The following is a 21,851-nucleotide window of genomic DNA, read 5'->3' as shown; positions in this document are numbered from 1 at the left end:
AGTGAAACAGGGGAGCTTCCTTTGAATTGGGTTATAGTCAATGGGAACATAGAGCCTCCTGGCAGGATTCCCAGAACTCTACTGAACAGAAGAGCTGCTCTGATAATGTCTACATTCTGAGAGAAGAAAAACTTTTCCAGCCTTTAGCACCTAAACAAAGCTGTGATTTCCTTCACAAGTTTAACGACCCCCATGTTCCATATTACCCTTGGGGGGGGGTTTAGAGAGGAATTTGGACTTTGTGCTTTCTTCTGTACTGTAATGAATGTTTTTTTATAAAGTAGCTGAATGCATAATGACCTGTGTGTACAATAAGTTGAGTAGACCCAAATGTTGTAATAATTTAGGCCTGCATGTATTGGGTGGGAAAAAAGGGAGGGAGATAGGAAAAGGAAATGAAAGAGATAGAAAGAATAGCAAAAGGGAAAAAAAGAGAGGTAAGAATGACAAAGAGGGAAAGGGAAAAAGATGGAGAGAGCAAGTGAGTGGAAGGAGAGGAAGAATTTGGAGCTGAAAAAGCGGGGAGGGAGAGAGAGAGCGCAAGAGGGAGAGAGAGAGCTTGCGAGAGAGAGAGAGAGAGAGAGAGAGAGAGAGAGAGAGAGAGAGAGAAAGCGAGAGAGCGCGTGAGAGGAAGAGAGCGAGCGCGCGAGAGGGAGGGAGAGAGCGCGCGAGAGGGAGGGAGAGAGCGCGCGAGAGGGAGGGAGCGCGAGAGAGAGGGAGGGAGCGTGCGCGAGTTGGAGGGAGAGAGCGCGCGCCAGAGGGAGGGGGAGAGCGCGCGCCAGATGGAGGGAGAGAGTGCGCGCGAGTTGGAAGGAGAGAGCGCACGCCAGAGGGAGGGAGAGAGCGCGCGCCAGAGGGAGGGAGAGAGCGCGCGCCAGAGGGAGGGAGAGAGCGCGCGCCAGAGGGAGGGAGAGAGCGCGCGAGAGAGAGAGAACGCGAATTGCTTTCAAGCAATGCATCCAGCTTCTTCCCAGCAGCAGTCTAAGGAAAGGAGGGTGCACTGTGATGCAAGACAGAGTGGGGGACTCAACTTCTGATGGTGGGGGGGCTCTTGACATCTAATGTAAGGGGAGGGATGCCCTAGACACCTAATCTTACACTAAGTCAGTGTAGTGGGAAAAGTCTGTCCCCATTCTACATACTGTACTTTTTAGGCTGTAAAATTTGAAACAGTATGGCAACCCCAGAGCCTACATTTGTAATAACAAATCAGCAAAGACTGCTTCCATATTTCTTCCCCTTTAAGGGAACTAATATGACTGTAAAAAGTGTATTTAAATCAATACAGAAGCTGATAATTGTTATAACAAAATAAAATTTAATGACACATAAAAACTATCCATTGGATAGACTCAGAGTAAGTGCCGTTCTCTGGGAGGATCTGCTCAGTCTCTTATATTGTAGTTGCGGATTTTAGAGGTGCTGTGTGTCCCTCTGCCCCTCGTGTGCTTTGCCGTCACTGGTCGTCCCGTCCTGTCTGGACTTTTCCTAATTGCAGTTTGTGGTGTCACAGTAGGAGGGCCTTTCTTGTGATTACCCGTCTGAGTCTTACCAGGGAGTGCTGTGAGTTAAAAACAGAAAAAATTAGCACACAGCATTACCGAACCGATAAAAGGAATTCTGCTCGATTTACAAGATCAGTATAAATGCAGCTTCATAAAACGCTTATATATTTATAGCCTTTCATAAGTAAAAAAATAAAAAAACAGGTTTCACTGCAATACTCTCCATATCCCAGGCGCTGTCCCCAGCTCACCGTTCTACAATCCAGGGATGGTCACCCAGCATCATTTAAAGGAGTTGTAAAGGCAGAAGGTTTATCTTATTGCATTCTATGCATTATAAAAAAAAAACTTCTGTGTGTAGCTAGAAAATTACTTAGAACCCCCAAACATTATATATACTTTTTTTTAGCAGAGACCCTAGAGAATAAAATGGCAGTTGTTGCAATATTTTATGTTGCACTGTATTTGCGCAGCGGTCTTGCAAATGCATTTTTTTTTTAAAACATACACTTTCATGAATTAAAAGAAAAATCAAAAAACAGTAAAGTTAGCCCAATTGTTTTGTATAGTGTAAAAGATAACGTTACGCCGAGTACATAGATACCCAACATGTCATATTTTAAAATTGTGTACACTTGTGGAACGGCGACACACCTGTTAGGTATTTTTTTGGAGGGATCTGGGGTCTAGAAGACCCCAAATCCCTCCTTTGCACTTAAAGCGGGGGTTCACCCTAAAAAAAATTAGATTGAGGCCAATTGTGGGAAGCACAATCGGGTGTTTTTTTTTTTAAATCGAAGCAGTTCATACCGTTTTAGAGATAGATGTTCTCCGCGGCTTCCGGGTATGGTCTTCGGGACTGGGTGTTCCTATTTGATTGACAGCCTTCCGACCGTCGCATACATCGCGTCACGATTTGCCGAAAGAAGCCGAACGTCGGTGTGGCTCTATACGGCGCCTGTGCACCGACGTTCGGCTACTTTCGGCAACTCGTGACGTGCTGTATGCAACGGTCGGAAGGCTGTCAATCAAATAGGAACAATAGGAATCAAATAGGAACGCCCAGTCCCACAGCCCATACCCGGAAGTGGCGGGAGAACATCTATCTCTAAAACGGTAAGTACGGCATTGATTTAAAAAAAAAAAACACCCGATTGTGCTTCCCACAATTAGCCTCAATCTAATGTTAAACATTTGTTTTTCGGGTGAACCCCCGCTTTAAAAGCATTTAAAAAACACCAAGTTTGGCTGTTTTGAATACTGACATTTTTTTTAAAATCTGGTGCCTTTAATGCTTCAGTAAACCAGAAGCGATGTGATCACATCGCTTTTGGGTTACTAGATCCGATCAAAGCCAATTCCAGCTTTTTACAGGTCGCCAGCCAGCCGACGGACATGCCGGCTGGTCACTCTGGCCTCCAAGTGGGACGAGAGAGCCCAGACGAGCAGCAGAAGGCGGCGGTGGGGGGGTTTGCGCCTCCTCCTGCTGCTTGTAATAACAGCCAAGCGGCTGATTAGCTGCATCGGTTGTTATTACAAGAAAATCAGCTCTAAAAAACGGTACCGGGGTCACCCCGGTACAACCACATGAAGCAGAAGGCCACATGTATGCATTACGTTGGCATTGAGGGGTTAATGATACGCACTTCCTATCTCACCACCATGCACAAGTCAGTTGGTACACAGCAGCTGCTGAGTAATGAGTACAAGTAGATGTATGATTTACCAGCACTCAGCAATGTGTAGCATTTCACCCAGACAGATAACTTGTAATAGCCCAATAGCCTGATGTGAACACTGTTGACATTGTGTCTGATGGGGAAGTGCACAGATAACCCAGTGACAGCTCCATGCTGGGTGAGGCAATAACATGGCAAATAGATGGCCCTCTCAGGCTTCTGCAATGCTCTTTCACTCTTTCAACATACAGGTGTGCAGGGCCAAAGCTGAAATATCAGAGCAGTAAGTACAGTGGGTATGGAAAAGAATCACCCCACTTTAAAATAATTACATTTTGTTGCTTTGCAGCCTGAAATGAAGACAGACCCAGTTTTCGTTTTTTTTAATTATTATCCAGCTCTATTTAGGCCCCATTCACACGAGGCAGACTCCGTTCCTACGGAGTCCGCCTGCTCCCGTCAGCTCAGCGGGAGATCAGTCCGCAGATCTCCGCTGAGCCGACAGGTGACAAGCTCCTCTCTGCTCACCGAGCGGGGAGGGGCTTGTCGGGCACCGCTGTCTCCTGTGGAGCGATCTGATTAAAAACGGACAGCATGTCCATTTTCATCAGATCTTACCCGATCCGCATGGACGGATGGGGACGTGCCCCCCATACGTCTGTTTTTAGCGGATCGGATGTCAGCGGACATGTCTGCGCTGACATCCGACGCTCCATAGGATGCATGGAGCGGCCATTCAGGTCCGCCGTCAAAACTGACAGGCGGACCCGAACGGTCCGTCATGTGAATGAGGACTTACTCTACTTTAGTGCAACTTATAACATCCATGTGAAAGATATAACACCAACATGTCAGAAAACAAATAAAAACAAATTCAAAAACAGAATCACTGAGTTGGAAAAAGGATCACCCCCTTGTGTCAGTATTTTTTCGAACTGCATTTTGCTTTAATTCCAGCCTTTAGTGTGTTGGGATTTGTCTCTACTAACTTTACACTTTATCCTTTACACTTTAAACGTTATACTTTATCTAAACTTTGCAATATTTGTCCACTCTTCTTTGCAGAACTGCTCAAGTTCAGTTACATTTGATGGTGACCATTGGTGGACTGCAGTCTTCAAGTCATTCCAAACATTATCAATGAGGTTTAAGTCTGGTCTCTGACTAGGCCATGTAAGGACATTCACCTTTTTCTCCTTCAGCCACTGTGTGGTCATTGTTGCTGTGTGCTTTGGGTCATTGTTATGTTGGAAGGTAAACTTAAATGTGGCCCAAGACAATTCCTCTTCTTCTTCCCAGAGCCAAAGCTTATTTAAAATGGTCTGTTGCAAAGTGGAAAACTGTTCTGTAGTCAAAACGAATCAAATTTGACATTCTTTTTGGGCGCCGTGTCCTCCAGACTAATGAAGAAAGGGACCTTGTCATCAGCGCTCAGTTAAAAAGTCATTATCTCTGATGGTATGGGGGTGCATTAGTGAATATGAAATGGGCAGCTTGCACATCTGGAAGTGCACTATCAATGCTGAAAGATATATCCAGGTATTAGAGCAGCATATGCTTCTATCCGGCAACATATATTTTTTCAGGGAAGGTCTTGCATATTTCAGCAGAACAATGCTAAACTGCATACTGCATCTTTCACGACAACATGGATTAATAGAAGAGTCCGGGTGCTTAACTGGCCTGCCTGCAGTCAAGACCTTTCACTATTTCAAAATATTTGGTGCAACGAAAAATACAATAAAGACAACCCAGAACTGTTGAGCAGTTAGAATCCCTTATCAGGCAAGAATGCAGGCTGAACAGTTATTTTCTGAAGAATCATTTGGTTGGTTATTTTGGTGCGCATTTGTGTCTGTATCTGGATTTCCATTAAGTCTAATTTAGAAAACGACGGTTAATTGTTAACCCTTGAATATACTGTGTAAAAGCGGAAATTATTCTTTCCTTTAGTGCTTATTGATTCTACTAAGTACATCTACCATTGGTAAACACTACCAAGCCATATGGCCTTTTTTATGCACCTCTGTATTACACATGAGGAGACTTTATGTTTAAAGTGGAACTTTACCCGTAACAACTTGATAAAAACGTATGCTCTTTAGCAAGGAACATACGTTCCACTGGCTGCCCGTGGCACAACGGTCTCAGTTCAAGACGGGGTGTCTTGTGCATAAGGCCATCCATGGTTTTGGACCGGGCTATCTCAGAGAAAAATTCATCAGACATGTGCCTACCAGATCCCTGCGGTCTGAGAATTTGGCTTTGTTGAACATCCCCAAATTTGCTAAAAACAAATGTGGTGGGAGGACCCTGGAAGTTCAAGGAGCTCAGTTCTGGAACTCCTTGCCCCTTCACATAAGACTGGAAAATGATCTCCTAAAGTTTAGGAGATTGTTAAAAACATGGCTATATATCCAGGCTTTCGGGGTGACTTAAATATTAAGTATTCTAATAGCTCAAAAATTTTATATATTTAACTTTGTATGTTTTATATTTTCCTTTTCGCTGATTGTTATTGTTTTATTGTCACTTGTTTGGTCGATGTAGTTTTTGCCCCTTTTCTGTTCTGTTTTTATCCCGCCAGCGCATCGAGGCACGTGTGTAAGACTGCGCTGTTGTTTTATAAGCATTTTAATAAATAAATAATATAAATAAATAATAATAATTATGCTACCAAAATCCCTCCTTTGCACTTAAAAGTATTCAAAACACAAAAATCTTTATCTTTTTTTTTTAAATCAGTGCCATTGGCAGCCAAGTAAACGGGAAGCGATGTCATCACTTTTGGGTTACTAGAGCGGAGACCCGATTGAAGCCGTTACTGGCTTCATTTGGGTCTTCGGCCAGCCGTCGGAGGTGTCGACTGGTCGCTCGGGCCTCCTGATGTGACGGGAGAGACCAGGATAGCCACGGAAGTGGGACGTCCACTACCGCTCCTTGGGATAGCTTTTAGCCGCATCGGTTGTCATTACTAAAAAGCCAACCGCTGGCTCCAGAAAACGGTACCGGGGTGATATGTGCAGCTGTATGCATCAACCCTGGTATAAACCCTTCAACCCGAGATCACATATTTGCGTAAGGTCGGCGTAAGGGGTTAAAATGACCATATTGTTTTTTTAAATTATACATTTTCTCATTTCAAACATTTGATATGTTTTCTACTTTCTGGTCCTTTTGTTGTGTGCTTTACTAAGGATAATGCAGCTACAATAACCACAGAAAAACTTGGGTAAACAATACATTTGAATGGCACCACTGAAAAAATTAGTATATGTGTTTAGAGGAAAATTAAAAATGCATATAAACACAGGATTGACGCTGCCAATCTGAATGAGGACTTCGTTATATTTTGTGTCTTTGTGTCTGGACTGATTCTGGTCAGAGAGATTAAACTACTTATTTTTTTTTACTTTAATGCATTCTATGCATTAGGGTAAAAAAAACCTTCTGCATGCAGCCCCCCCCCTTATTACTTACCTGAGCCTGATCTCAATCCAACGATGTTCATCATTGGACAGAGAGGCATCAAAGCCAGTGAGGAGAGAGCGGAGGGCGGGGCCGACCCTGCTAGGCTAGTAGTTATTTTATATCACGAAGAAGAGTAACAGGAGGAGCTGTAACACACAAAGGTGAGGGGATAACCCAAAACTTCAAGAAGAGTGTCAGGAATTATCTCAGGGCTTTTGATCTCTTGCAGCCTTGTTCATTCACTTTCTGTCTACATGCACTCACTTCAGAATCAGCTGCACGTCATTGCTCTGGACAGGTACTATATGAGTCATTCTAACTCAGAACATAAGTTACTATTGATTAGTCCATTAACATTAATATACCAAACAGTTCTTGCTAATGAACAAGTCCTCCAAACTTCGATTTGAACAATAAATCCCATGCTGCCCGTATATGTTTTGCATCATATGTCTCCAGCGACAATAATTAGGACATAGATTGTGTTAGAAAGCCAAATGGGGAGGAAGGGATTGCAGCTCGCACAGCTCTTGTACACAGATAACGCAAGTTATTTGTGCAATACAGTCCACATAAACCGTAAAGTAAACACGGCTCGGGAACTGAAGGTAATGACCTGCAATAACACCTCTGGTCTGATCATCTGGACATACTCGGCAGCAAATAGAATTATAAAGAGTGTAATAAAAAAATAAAAAAATGCCTGAAAAGAGGAGTATGTCTGGACAACCAATCAGCTTCAAACTGTGTGTCTCACTAGAGAAATGACAAAACAGAATCAGAATTAATCATTTTGGATCTCAAGTTTTAAAAAGTGGTTGCAGATAGATATTTAAAGCAAAATTCCAGGTATGGATATTTTATACATAGTTATGTTGGTCCAGCTTAAACCAACGTAGCTATGTGTATACCATACCTGGCCGATGACCATGGAAGCTGGAAATCACTGACGCTGCTTTTCCAGTGATCTCCACTTGCTATTGGGTCCCGTGCCGAGCTGTCCCCCCTTGACAATTACTAAATACAGGAGGTCAGCTATTCAACATTCGCACCATTCAGAGAATGCTTTACATTTTCTGAATGAATTTAAAGCGTTCTCTGATTGGATGAGGTGGAGAGCATGACGTCACTACCCCAGCTCTCGAATTTGTCCAATCAGATTATGCTTTGTATTTATTCACAATATGTCTGGCAACCTGCATTTTCAGGTAGGTGTTTTCACTTATTTTACAACACTAATCCTAGCCTTAAAATGTAAGGTTCTGAATCTTTACATTTAATCTTTAGGCTGCATTCACACCTGAGCGTAGCGTTTTGCCGCGTTTTTTACCATGTTTTGCGGCGTTTTTTACCGCGATTTTGGACAGGTCTAGGGTCACCAATGTTAAAAACAGAAAAACGCCCAAATACGCTCAATTCGAGGGACAAAAAAGGGTCCAGAACTTGTTTGAGCTTCAGGCGTTCGGCGTCAGGCGTTTCGGAGTGGAGATGTGAACCATCTCCATTGAAAATAATGTATTTTTTCCCCTCTAGCGTTTTGGAGCTTCATGCGACAAAACTCTCAGGCCCCATACACACCATAGAATCCATCCGCAGATAAATCCCAGCAAATGGGTTTCAGCGGATAGATCCTATGGTGTGTACACGCCAGCGGATCTTTTTCCGCGGATATATCTCCCCTGGGATGGATTCCAGCAGATCGAATATTTGCTGACATGCACAACATATCCATCTGCTGGAGTCCATCCCAACGGATGGATCCGCTGGTCTGTACAGACTCACCGAATCCATCCGTCCGAAGGGATCCCCCGCATGCGTCGCAATGATTCAACGCATGCGTGGAATTCCTTATATGACAGCGTCGCGCACGTCGCCGCGTCATAATCGCGGCGACGGCGCGACACGTCATCGCCAGAGGATTTCGGCGCGGATTTCAATGCGATGGTGAGTACACTCCATCGCATTAAAATCTGCTGAAATCCTCGAGAGGATTTATCCGCGGAAACGGTCCGCTGGACCGTATCCGCGGATAAATCCTCCCGTGTGTATGGGGCCTCAGGTGTGAATGCAGCCTTAGTATCTTTTAATTATCTAGGACAGTATCTGGATTCTCACCTTGCTCAGTTGCTTCCTGGGAGCTGAGGAGAGACAGACTTGACCCCATGTCCAATATCTTCCAAACTTCCTGCAAAGATGTATCGCCCTCTGTCAGTGAGGCTGCTGAACGCAAGGAACGGGCGCTGCTCACGTGATTCACACTGGGTGATTGTAACAGGTTCTCTTTATGTGTTGGTTTTGCTTGAGTAGTCTGTAATAATAACACACCATTTTTCTTATTGACAAAACAAAATTTGTTAAATTTTAATAGATACTTGTCAATGGAAGTCCTGTGTAAGGCGCGTCTTGTTCATTTAACCATAGTCCCCATCAGAGCCCTGCTAACCAACTTCCTAATACTGTATGTTATAACACTCCCATTATGCCTAAAGTGGATCTAAATCCAAAACACTTTTTACCTTAAAAAGGAGCTCCAGCCCCTCCTTCCCCCCAGGTGTGCGAGCTGCAATCCCCAAATACTGTAGCGGCTCACTTTATATATTAGGGAACTTGCCTGTCCAGGGATCCCGCAATATTTGCACCCAAGCCAATTCTTCAATCGACTATTGGGTGCTGGCACCATCCTGACTATGGGAAACCTTTCGGCTTCACAGACAGTTTTCTATTACACTTTGTGAGTGAATGCTGTACTTTGTGAATGGGACCCGTGAAGTGTCCTAGAAGGCTGCAGGGGAAGCAGACTTTCAGGGGAACAGAGCCGGAAGTGGGAGTGGGTACCTATCAAAACCAGGTACCCACTCCCCCCCCAAAAAGGTGCTAAATGTGGCAGTGGAGGGAGGAAAAAAGGCAGGCAAGTGGAGCTTTCCCTTTTGGGTGGAACTCAGCTTTAATGCATTCCTTACATTAAGGTAAAAAATGTTTAGGCATCAATATCCCCTCCCCCCCCCTTCTTACCTGAGCCCTTCATTCTACTCTTTAACACAGCAGAGTTGCAGAAAAGATGTTCATCCTACTGAGATACTAGCTGAAAACTGAGGCATGCTGGTAGTGGGAGGAGTTAATTTAATTTTTTTTGTCGGTGTCCAATCCTCCTGTAGGCTGCAGCATAACCCAAAAATGTAAAGACGTCCTGTGTCCCTCAATGAACGAGAAAGAAAGGATAAACATTTATTGGACGTCTCTTGCTGCTGGTTCAAGAATCTCGCTCATCACTTATGGATCAGTGTTGGAGTGAGCTCAATGTGTAGAACATTAGAGACAGAAATCCTGATACTTACTTCAATTAGAGCTGTATTGCCTATGGCAGTGATGGGGAACCTTGGCACCCCAGATGTTTTGGAACTACATTTCCCATGATGCTCGGCTACACCACAGAATGCATGATTGTAGTTCCAAAACATCTGGGGTGGCAAGGTTCACCATCACTGGCCTATGAAATGACCCCAATTTTAAGTGCAATATTTAAAGAATTTTTTTTTTTTGAAACTCCAATAATGTATTTTCCAGTAAACCTTGCAAAGAATGTCAAGTTCATAAATCTGGAGACCCTCCAGATTTGAAATCTCTACTCAAAGGTCATATATAAGCTTAGGGCCTAAACATATTATGACTTGTTGTAACACAGACAACCGTGTGGCAGTATTATAAAGACAGCACAGACTGTGCCAACTGTCTGGATGGACACCACAGAACATGGAAATTTGTAGGACAAAGTTTAAGGCAACATAGAGATGCGGAGTTGCAATCAGAATATCTTATTACAGAGGAAGTATATGGGGTACTCTTGGCACAGTTGTGATAGTCGGCCCTGTCAGACACTTGCAGTCTGTGCCAATGGGAACAGAGACGGGACTGTAAGCTCTGAATGAACAATCATACAATTCGCTTTTGGCTCATCTAATGAAGAGGGAGACTGTGACACTGAAGACATGGCGATGCTTGCAGAATACTTAAAGTGTATGTAAACCCAAATAGTATTTTCCATTATGGTTGCCTCAGTTTTCCTAAGCAATTTATTTTGTGAATGGTTCTTACCTGGAGATCCTGCAAGTAAGATCACTTCCTGTTGCAGGATGACAGCACTAAATCACTGCCTCACAACTAGCAGCAGTGTTGTCAGCTTGCCATGCATGCTCCTTCAGTTTTACCCTGGGATCCCTGATAGGCACGGATTGGTGGCACTGATGGGTACTGAATTGTGGCACTGGGGGGGGATTTACTGTAATCAGGGCACTGATGACCAGTGCCCTGATTACCTGTTCAGGTGTCCTCTGCGAGGAAATGACCCTGATCGGTCAGTGTGAGGCAATGAGAGCCGATTACCAGCACTTTTGCATTTACCATGTGACTGGCTGGGATTGGACACAGCCGATCAGATGGTTAAAGAGCCGCTTCATCGGCTCTTCACAGAAATCAGGGTCACGCCGTGTTCTAGCAACATGGCACGGCCACAAAGGCCATGCTGCGCACCCCCGGGGCGCACTAGAGTGGCTGTTCTGGCGCGACGTCATATGGCGTCCACCCAGAACGAGGGCCACACTGTCCCTCCATCATTTGACGGTGGTTGGGCAGCAAGTGGTTAAAGTGCCAGTAAGCACTCCCATTAGTATCTGGGTTCAACATTTATAAACTGGAGCTGAATGGTACTTTTAAAAGCTTCAACAAAAGCTTGCTGAGAGCTCTGCAAATGCTTTGTCAAAGCTTGCTGTTCACTGCTCCTATACAAGCTGAAGCCCGCGTGAAACAGTCCTAAGTCAGATGTATGTCAACTGCAAGAATGGTGGAGAGAATTGGAATTTTTCTGGCAGAAAGACCAGAAAATAATGTTTATATGTATCTAAACTGAGCATTTAGCCATGTACCTGGAGATATGTTTTCATTACACAGCTTCTCTATATTCCTCTATGGTCAGAGACACAAGCGGAGTCATATCTGTGTATGGACCATTTACCTGCACTGCAGAGCTGTCACCGTGCCATTGGGGTTTGGCTCTGGTAGTGGTATGATCATCTGCAGACACTCTGGGAATTTTCTGGTACTGAGCAAACTGTAACTCCTGTAAAAAAAAATGGACAATAATGAGAATGCAAGCATATTGCTGCGAAGATGTTATATTGATTAGTGGGTGAACTGACCTACTTAAATCGAGCAAATATAATAAAAAGACTTCTTAATGCATTTGTATCATCATTTAAATTGCAGAATTGATTTTTAATGATTTTTTGCGTAAATGGGCAAAATATTTATACTAAATGCCACTTTTATACACAGACTATGCTGTGGCATTATCAGCAAAAAATTAAGAAATAAAGAAGAATAAATTATACCACGTCAGCTAAAAATTATTGTTTAGATAGAGAATCATTTCAAGGATCAGCCCACCCATATGTGATACTTCAGTTTTTGACAGATGATATAGAGTTAAACTCCTTTATAGTCCCCATCTCCTGGCAACGGGTGAGATCTTTGTACTAGGTTCCCAGGTCTGTACACCTGCTGTGTCCAAAAATGAGGGGCTCCAACCATCCCTGTGAGGAGTTCCCAGGTCTGTACATCTACTGTGCCCACTATGAGGGGTTTCCACAATCCCTGTGCCGAGTTCCCGGGTCTGTACACCTGCTCTACCCATTATGAGGGGCTCCCATTATTCCTGTGCTGAGTTCCTGGGTCTGTACACCTGCTGTGCCCATTATGAGGGGCTCCCACCATGTCTGTGCTGAGTTCCCGGGTCTGTACACCTGCTGTGCCCATTATGAGGGGTTCCCACCATGTCTGTGCTGAGTTCCCGGGTCTGTACACCTGCTATGCCCATTATGAGGGGCTCCCACCATCCCTATGCTGAGTTCCTGGGTCTGTACACCTGCTGTACCCATTATGAGGGGCTTCCACCATCCTTGTGCCATGTTCCCTGGTCTGTACAACTGCTGTGCCCATTATGAGGGGCTCCCAACATCTCTAAATGGAGTTCCAGGGACTGTACCTCTGCTGTGCCCATTATAAAGGAATTCCCATCTTTCCTGCTTTGAGTACTCAGGTCTGTACACCTGCTGTGCCCATTATGAAGGGTTCCCTCCTTTCCTTCAGATTTGTTTTTAACTTATATTATGGAGAATATAACAGAAGACACTTGTTTCCAAAATTACTATAAGATCTGAGCTTATTTTCGGGGAAACGCGGGTAGTAGGGTTGGAGTGAGAAAAATGCACATTACCTGTGATGTTAGCTGGTATTGAAGACTCTCTAGTGCTGAAAGGCGGCCCTGAGGTTCTGGTGCTTGAATCTTGGAGGGTGATGTTACGGTAACCAAATGTTTAGAAGTCTTTACTACAAAACAAGATATTATTAAAATCCATGTACAAATTTGGTACTGTGGAGTAAAAGTTCAGCATTGCTGGGAACTCAAACATGGCCTGAGCTTCAGCAACTGAACAGAGAGCATACCCAAAAGGCCACACAGTAAGCTAGATTCTGCATTATTAACACTGCCTGGCACACATCTGGCAGCCTGTTAAAGCTGAAATCCAGGTATGGATATTTGTGCATAGTTACATTAGTCCAGTGTGGACCAATGTAAGTATGCATATTCTAGCTCAGGGGTCTCCAAACTTTATAAGCAAGGGGCTAGTTTACCGCCCTTCAGGCTTTAGGGGGGCTGGACTGTGGCCAGTTGGAGTAGAAAATGCCCCATCATTAAAGCATCATCATTGGTTTTAATGGGAGAAATAATGCCCCATTGATGGTGTCAGTAGGAGGAATGGTGTCCTATCATTGGTGTCAGTTGGTGGAATATGGGCCAGATAAATGCAAACAAAGGGCCACATCCAGCACCTGGGCTGCAGTTTTTAGACCACTGTTCTAGCTGATGCCTGCAGAAGCATAGAATCACTGTAGTAGCAATCCCTACTACAGTGATCCTGGCTATCTTTTGGGTCCTGCGCCATTGGAAGAACCCCTTGTATTTTCCCTAAGGAATGCAAATTGTTCTTTAATTGGACACGGTGGGGAGGCAGGAAGGTAATGTCATCACTGGCATTCTCTCCAAATTATTCATTTAGAAAAATAGAAACCGTTCTCTCAATAGGTGCCAAATAGGTGCTGTTCCATGTGAGTGACACTCTGTGTTCACTCTATAGCAGGGCAGTTTTTTGGCATAAGACCTGGAAGATGGCTTCTGCGCTTCCACAGCCAGGTATGGAATTTGCATACTTTCATTGATCCAAGCTGGACTAATGCAACTATGCAAATCCATATCCCTGGCTCCTCTATTAGCTGAAATCCTCCTCAATCGATTCCACCCCCCCTCTACCCTCAATGCTGTAATCTTACAGTGCAGCGAGGGTTAACAGGGCTAATGGAGCTGTGATAGCAACTCGTCAAGAGAGCACAACTATGCCTGCCTTTTCAGCCCATCTCCTTCATTCATAGAAAGCTGTACTGTAGATTCTACAAATGAAACACAATCTACAAAGGGAGGACTGGCGGATCACTGAATGGTCTGGCCCCTTTATTCTTAGACACTGTATTACAACATCTATTAATGGAGGAGGTAGGCAAAAACGCTGGGTATAGCCACTATCACAGCTGCTCTTCTCCATGAAACCCCACTGCACCAGAAAATTACAGGATTTGTGGGGGGGATCAATGGAGGAAGACAAAGAATTTGCAGCACAAGGAACACATCCTACTGAGACTGTAAGTAATGTCCCTTGTGCTGATTGCTTTTTTTATTTATGACCAAACTTTGACGTCAACGATGCAAGGAAATGTAGTAGTTGTCTTGATATAATTTCAATTCCTTTATTTTTATTGTATGAACATAAGTAAATGTATAGGAATGCAAATTATGTATTCCTATACTTTTATTATATTTTAAGAGCCCTGCCTAAACACAACACACATAACCCATGTTAATACACCACAAAAAAAGTAAATGGGCCCTTAATGTTGGGCCCATTTAGGAAGAAAATTGCATGGCTTTGCTATGGTTGAGAACCACTAGTTTAGGTGGGTTATTTCCCTGCATCAGAAACAGAAATGAAATCCACAGATAGAGACAGATCAGTTGTTGGAAAAGGAACTTAGGCCCAGATTCACATAGAACTGCGGCGGCGTAACGTATCGTAGATACGTTACACCGCCGCAAGTTTTCATCGCAAGTGCCCGATTCACCAAGCACTTGCATGAAAACTTACGCTGGCGGCCTCCGGCGTAAGCTTGCGTAATTCAAATGGGCATGTGCCATTTAAATTAGGAGCGCTCCCGTGCTGAACCTACTGCGCATGCTCCGTTTTGAAATTCCCGCCGTGCTTTGCGCGAAGTGACGTCATTTTTTCGAACGGCGACGTGCGTAGCGTACTTTCGTATGCCCGGACGTCTTACGCAAGAACAAAAATGTTTTAAATTTAGACGCGGGAACGACGGCCATACTTTATACAGCACATACGTGGGCTGTGTAAAGTTAGGGCAGGGAAACTAGACTAGCGACGACGTACCGAACGCAAAAAACCGTTGTGGATCGCCGTAAAACCGAATTTGCATACCCGACGCTGGAATACGACGCGAACTCCACCCAGCGGCGCCCGCGGTATTGCATCCTAAGATCCGACAGTGTAAAACAATTACACCTGTCGGATCTAAGGGCTATCTATGCGTAACTGATTCTATGAATCAGTCGCATAGATACTCTGAGAGATACGACGGAGTATCTGAGATACTCCGTCGTATCTCTGCTGTGAATCTGGGCCAAAGTTATCTTTCAGCTCAGGAAACTTTAGTTATGCTGCATAGTGGTACATAATTATCTCTGAACAGAACAAGGCAGCAAAGTATGCATGTAGCCATACTGCCATCTTGTGGCCACTTATCAGAAGAGCACTGTGCAATAAATATTCAGTGCATTTCTCCACTAAGAGTCTAAGCCTAATGTACATGTAGTACCAGTTATACATCAATAAGGGCCCGTTTACATTATGTGTTGTGTTAACAAACAAGCATTAATGTAACATATTATAATGCGCTAGGGCAATACAGCACATCTTAAAGGGGTTGTAAAGGTACAATTTTTTCCCCCTAAATAGCTTCCTTTACCTTAGTGCAGTCCTCCTTCACTTATCCCTTTCTTCCATTTTGCTTTTAAATGTCCTTATTTCTTCTGAGAAATCCTCACTTCCTGTTCTTCTGTCTGTAACTCCACACAGTAATGCAAGGCTTTCTCCCTGGTGTGGAGTGTCGTGCTCGCCCCCCTCCCTTGGACTACAGGAGAGTCAGGACGCTCTCTACGTTGCAGATAGAGAAAGGAGCTGTGTGTTAGTGGGCGGCCTGACTCTCCTGTAGTCCAAGGGAGGGAGCGAGCACAAATCTCCACACCAGGGAGAAAGCCTCGCATTACTGAGTTACAGACAGAAGAACAGGAAGGGAGGATTTCTCAGAAGAAATAAGGACATTTAAAAAGCATAATGGAAGGATGAGGTAAGTGAAGGAGGACTGCACTAAGGTAAAGGAAGCTATTTAGGAAAAATTAATTTAATGCACAAGAAAGTACACAAGTAAGGGACCACACCACAATTCTTTAATTAATGTGCCTTGTGGTAATGTGCTGGTAAATGCCAATTTTACCCCACGTTACAACAACGCATCAGTACGAATGGGCCCTTAGATGTTTGCTCAAGTTTTGTTAAAAAGGAAGGAGGAAACTAAAATTTCCCTTGGATGCCATACTGAATGATCGTTTCTCACTAAGGTGGAGAACCAATTATAGATAATAACAGGGGCAACACTTTGGACAATATTCTTTAATCCTTAAGTGCCCTGTGATCTTTACCTTCTGCTGAGGCCAGCTCTGCTTGTAGTCGGTTCCCTATTTCAATCAGTTGTTGTTTCTCCATGCTGAGCTGAGAATTTTTTTTCAAAGCTTCTTTCAGTTTATTCATTAGTATGTAAGGATTGGTTAGTCCGTGACCCGATGTTGTAAGAGCGGCCAGTTGCTGCTGGAGGGTCAGTACCTCTTCACGTAGCTGTTTCACAGCTTCACTCTATTAGGAAACAAAATAAATGCTGAACAGAGTTTAGGGTCAACAAAACAGGAATTTGGTACTCACTGTTAAAAAATGCAATCTTTGGAAATCGGCAGCTTTGATTAAAAAAATACTGGGTGATCGTGCAATAAAGCTCATTGTTCAGGCATTTCCTGTTGAAAAGTGGCAACTATCGTCCAGTTGTGTTCCTGCGTTGTCACCCTGACACCTGGGGCTAAAGGTGGTCATGCTGACATAGGACTGCTTAGACATGGTCCACAGTTGTTACCATTAGGAAGTTGGTCCTGATCAAATGTGTAACTGATGTTGGAGTGAGTGCATGCAAGGAAGAAGTGGATGAAACGGGGACTTTCCCAAAGTCACTATTTACATATCTATGGGCTGGGCCTATTAAAGCGGAGTTCCACCCTATTTTACAACTTTTTTGCATTCGTTTTTACACTGCCCCCTTAAATACATTTGGGATGTTTTATTTTTGTCTTTTAAAAACTCACGTTTTTATCTGTGAGTGTCTTATTCCCCCGCCGCGGCGGAATGGCCCCCCCCCCGCCGCATCCAGCGCTGCTATGCCTCCTGGGATATGTGTCTCTTCAATCCCAGGAGGCTGGGCTGAACATCGCAGCCGTGGATGAACATCTCGGGGGGCGGGAGGGAGGGAGGGCAGTGCCGCCCATAGAGGTGGTGTCCTTCCTCTTCTCCCTCTCCAACTCCTCCCCCGTCCTAGCTCCTCCACCCGTCCTAGCTCCGCCCCCGTCCTAGCTTCTCCACCCGTCCGTCACCGCCGCCCCCGTCCTCCTCCCTCCACCACCCGCCCACCTGCCATCTGTCTCCGATGCACGGAGATACAGATCATCAGGCAGAGAGAGCGAGTCTCACTCTGTCTGTGTAGATCTGTATGTGAGAGCACCGAGCATAGTACAGCCCCGCCTCCCTGTACATTGCAACAGAGCTCTGCACTGTGTGTTACAATTCTAGTGCAGGGAGGCGGGGCTGTACTATGATCACTGTACTCACATACAGATCTACACAGACAGAGATCCGCTCTGTATGCCTGATCATCTGTACCTCCCCCCACTCTGCACATAATGTCACCGCACTGTCACCACACTAACATCACCACACTAACATCACCGCACTGTCACCGCACTGTCACCGCACTAACATCACCACACTAACATCACCGCACTAACATCACCACACTAACATCACCGCACTGTCACCGCACTGTCACCGCACTAACATCACCGCACTGTCACCGCACTAACATCACCGCACTGTCACCGCACTAACATCACCGCACTAACATCACCACACTAACATCACCACACTAACATCACCGCACTAACATCACCGCACTAACATCACCGCACTAACATCACCGCACTAACATCACCGCACTAATGTCACCGCACTAACATCACCACCGCACTAACATCACCACCGCACTAACATCACTGCACTAACATCACAGCACTAACATCACCGCACTAACATCACCGCACTAACATCACCGCACTAATGTCACCGCACTAACATCACCACCGCACTAACATCACCACCGCACTAACATCACTGCACTAACATCACAGCACTAACATCACCGCACTAACATCGCAGCACTAACATCACCGCACTAACATCACCGCACTAATGTCACCACACTAACATCACCACCGCACTAACATCACTGCACTAATGTCACCGCACTAACATCACAACACTAACATCACAGCACTAACATCACCGCACTAACATCGCAACACTAACATCGCAGCACTAACATCACCGCACTAACATCGCAGCACTAACATCACCACCGCACTAACATCACCGCACTAACGTCACAGCACTAACATCACAGCATTAACATCACAGCATTAACATCACAGCACTAACATCACCGCACTAACATCACCGCACTAACATCGCAGCACTAACATCGCAGCACTAACATCGCAGCACTAACATCACCGCACTAACATCACCGCACTAACATCACCGCACTAACATCACCACCGCACTAACGTCACCTCACTAATGTCACTGCACTAACATCACCGCACTGTCACCGCACTAACATCACCGCACTAACATCACCGCACTAACATCACCGCACTAACATCACCGCACTAATGTCACCGCACTAACATCACCACCGCACTAACATCACCGCACTAATGTCACCGCACTAACATCACAGCACTAACATCACAGCACTAACATCACCGCACTAACATCACCGCACTAACATCACCGCACTAACATCACCGCACTAACATCACCGCACTAATGTCACCGCACTAACATCACCACCGCACTAACATCACCGCACTAACATCACCGCACTAATGTCACCGCACTAACATCACAGCACTAACATCACAGCACTAACATCACAGCACTAACATCACAGCACTAACATCACAGCACTAACGTCACCGCACTAATGTCACAGCACTAACATCACAGCACTAACATCACAGCAATAACATCACAGCACTAACATCACCGCACTAACATCGCAGCACTAACATCGCAGCACTAACATCACCGCACTAACATCACCGCACTAACATCACCGCACTAACAAAATGAATTGATTGACAGTGCACATGTCTGGTATATGTATACACACCACATATATAACAAGAGATATATATCATCTTGTCATGTAGATATATCTGCACAGGAACAAATTATTTCTTATATTTACTGGTTCCTGGAAGGAGGGGGGGGGGAGAGGTTTGCTTTGCATAGATAAGGGGCGGTAACTTCCTCTGACACTCCCATTGCTATTGAAAACTGATCTGAAACCATTACATTGCTTGTACAGCACTGAGCATGTGCAAGGCTGAAATCCAGGAAGTCATACAGTCTGGCTTCATGATGCCCACACTTAAGATGGCCCCAGTCAATTTCTGTTTTATAAAGTGTCTAAATGCTGTAACAACCTAACAAAACGGACCTTAGTTTACAGACTAACTGTAGTAGAATACATTCAGCTTGTGTATTACAGGGGTATTTATATTTAAAAAGTTTTTTTTTTTCAATTTGTGGCCGGAACTCCGCTTTAAGGATTCTCAGGCCCTGCTCACTGCATTTATTTATTTATAAAAATGCTTATTGAGAGCGCAGTCACTACCCAAGGGCCTCGATGCGCTCATAGAACCAACACATCCATATACGGAAAAAAAGATCTCTCATTCCAGTAGACAGTAACAATCATAATCATAAAACCATATAACAAAGTTTAAAAAGACTAAAATACCTATATCTATCGGCGTATATCGCGCAAAAAATCACCGGTGCGCGCTATACGCTGATAGCATACCTCGAGCTGAAGGAGCATGACATCGCGGGCTGCAGCCAATCCCGTAGCGGCAGCGTGTTTGGGAAATACATGAGGGTGTGCATGACATCACGGGCTGCAGCCAATCCTGTAGCGGGGGTGTGTGGCGTTCGGAGGAAGAGCCCAGCTCCAATAGCAGGCGAGCTTCGTGTCTCTCCCTTCCAATGTCAGCTGCAGGCTCTGCTGTGTACATCCCATATAGCGTGCGGTAGAATGATTTCTATGAAGCTCACGTCACACACGCACAGTCCCGCCTCCGCCACCAGCATTGGACCAGTGTTCTGTCTGTCACAGGAGATGGTCCAATGCCGATGGCGGAGGCGGGACTGTGCGTGTGTGACGTGACAGCCGAGTGGAGATGGCGGCTCGGTGAGGGGGCGCTCGTCCCCCTCCTTCCATTCCTTACAGTTGCCCCCAGTTCCTTCCAGAAAGATAGTTACCTCATTCCGCACTGTCACCAACTCCCCTGGCAACCAGCACTCTCTCCTGCTTTCAGTGCAGGACTACTGTACACTACGGTGACATTAAGAATCTTTCAGGCAGTAAAAAGAAGCAACTAAGGGGGGCCTGTCATACAATGCAGAGGAAGCCTGCAGGAGCAAGGAAGATAAGTGTTTTACCTTATTCCAATCCCCCTGAACCAAACTGGCATTCAACTATGTGGAGGGAAACCCAGCTAGAATATACTCTGAGGTGCTTGCTGTACATTGCTGCACATTGCTGCTTATCTTATTTTTAATTTTAACAGCATTTACTATTTGGACTAAAAAAATATGTTTTTCCAGAAAATTCCCTCTTAAAATTGTGGTGCGCGTTATATGCCGATAAATACGGTAATACTAATACCTGACCCTAAATAGGGCCATACATTTGAGAAAATAAAAAAGTTTTTAAAAACTTCCTGAACTTTAATAGATCTTTTTCAAGTCTCATATATAGAGGTAAAGAATTCCAAAATATTGATCCTTGTACAGCCAACGTCCTCCCTCCGCATTAAGTTTTTCTAAATTAAGAAACAATCAAACAGCATTGTGATATGGTTGCCGGGTTCAAGCACATTATCCACCACCAGCAAATGGAAGCTTTTCCAGAAGAGGACAGCATTCCTGGCTGTGCTGAAGGGTCAGACTGTGCAGTAAAATCTATGAGCTCACTGCTTATGTTTTTAGGTAATATGATTTCACTATGCCTTGAAATAAGTGTTTGTAATACTTCTGTGGACTCCAAATACACAGAAAACAAGACATTCTCCAGGTCCACCAGAGGTGTTAAATAAACCACCATGGCTGGGCAGCACTGCACAATTCCCAAAGCAAAACATGAAAGCCTGCAAGTATGTTGGTGACAATTTTCCATAAGCTCATAACATAAACACACCTCGCTGAGCACCACAGGGACTCGTTGACTGGCCAGTTCCAGCTTCAGTGCACACACCTACAGAAAAAAAAACACAGTGGGAAAGGCAGGATTAAACTTTGAGCATTTTTTTGTACATAAAAATGAGGCAGATAGCATAACCTATTGCAATATTATACATACTAAAATGCTTCCTATGAAAGCAAATAAACTTTTATGGTGCCTGTTATTCAGACATGCATAGCAGAGTGGGTCAGTCTAGTGACCAAAAAAACACAATGTTATAATTTCCAGTTCCAGACGTGAGTTGTAAAGCACCATGATGTTGTTAAAGGCGTAACAAACATACAGTGAGGGAAAAAAGTATTTGACCCCCTGATGATTTTGTACGTTTGCCCAC

General features: G+C 44.6%; 1 protein-coding gene across 3 annotated transcripts in view; it reads right to left on the bottom strand.

Moving 5' to 3' along the window:
• Window positions 1–1,297: 1,297 nt before the first annotated feature.
• Window positions 1,298–21,851, bottom strand: part of CCDC57 (coiled-coil domain containing 57) — an 85,245-nt gene continuing 64,691 nt past the window's right edge. For all 3 annotated transcript variants that reach the window (XM_040330781.1, XM_040330782.1, XM_040330780.1), the window contains exons 15-20: window positions 21,473–21,529; window positions 16,533–16,743; window positions 12,924–13,036; window positions 11,664–11,768; window positions 8,771–8,963; window positions 1,298–1,561 (exon numbers count right to left, since the gene is read on the bottom strand). In XM_040330781.1, the coding sequence (XP_040186715.1) occupies window positions 1,386–1,561; window positions 8,771–8,963; window positions 11,664–11,768; window positions 12,924–13,036; window positions 16,533–16,743; window positions 21,473–21,529 (855 nt within the window). In that variant the 3' untranslated portion in view covers window positions 1,298–1,385. The remainder of the gene's footprint in view (window positions 1,562–8,770; window positions 8,964–11,663; window positions 11,769–12,923; window positions 13,037–16,532; window positions 16,744–21,472; window positions 21,530–21,851) is intronic.

This window comes from Rana temporaria, chromosome 12 (assembly GCF_905171775.1).
Source record: "Rana temporaria chromosome 12, aRanTem1.1, whole genome shotgun sequence".
Taxonomy (NCBI): domain Eukaryota; kingdom Metazoa; phylum Chordata; class Amphibia; order Anura; family Ranidae; genus Rana; species Rana temporaria.
This window is presented reverse-complemented; position numbering and strand designations above follow the sequence as displayed.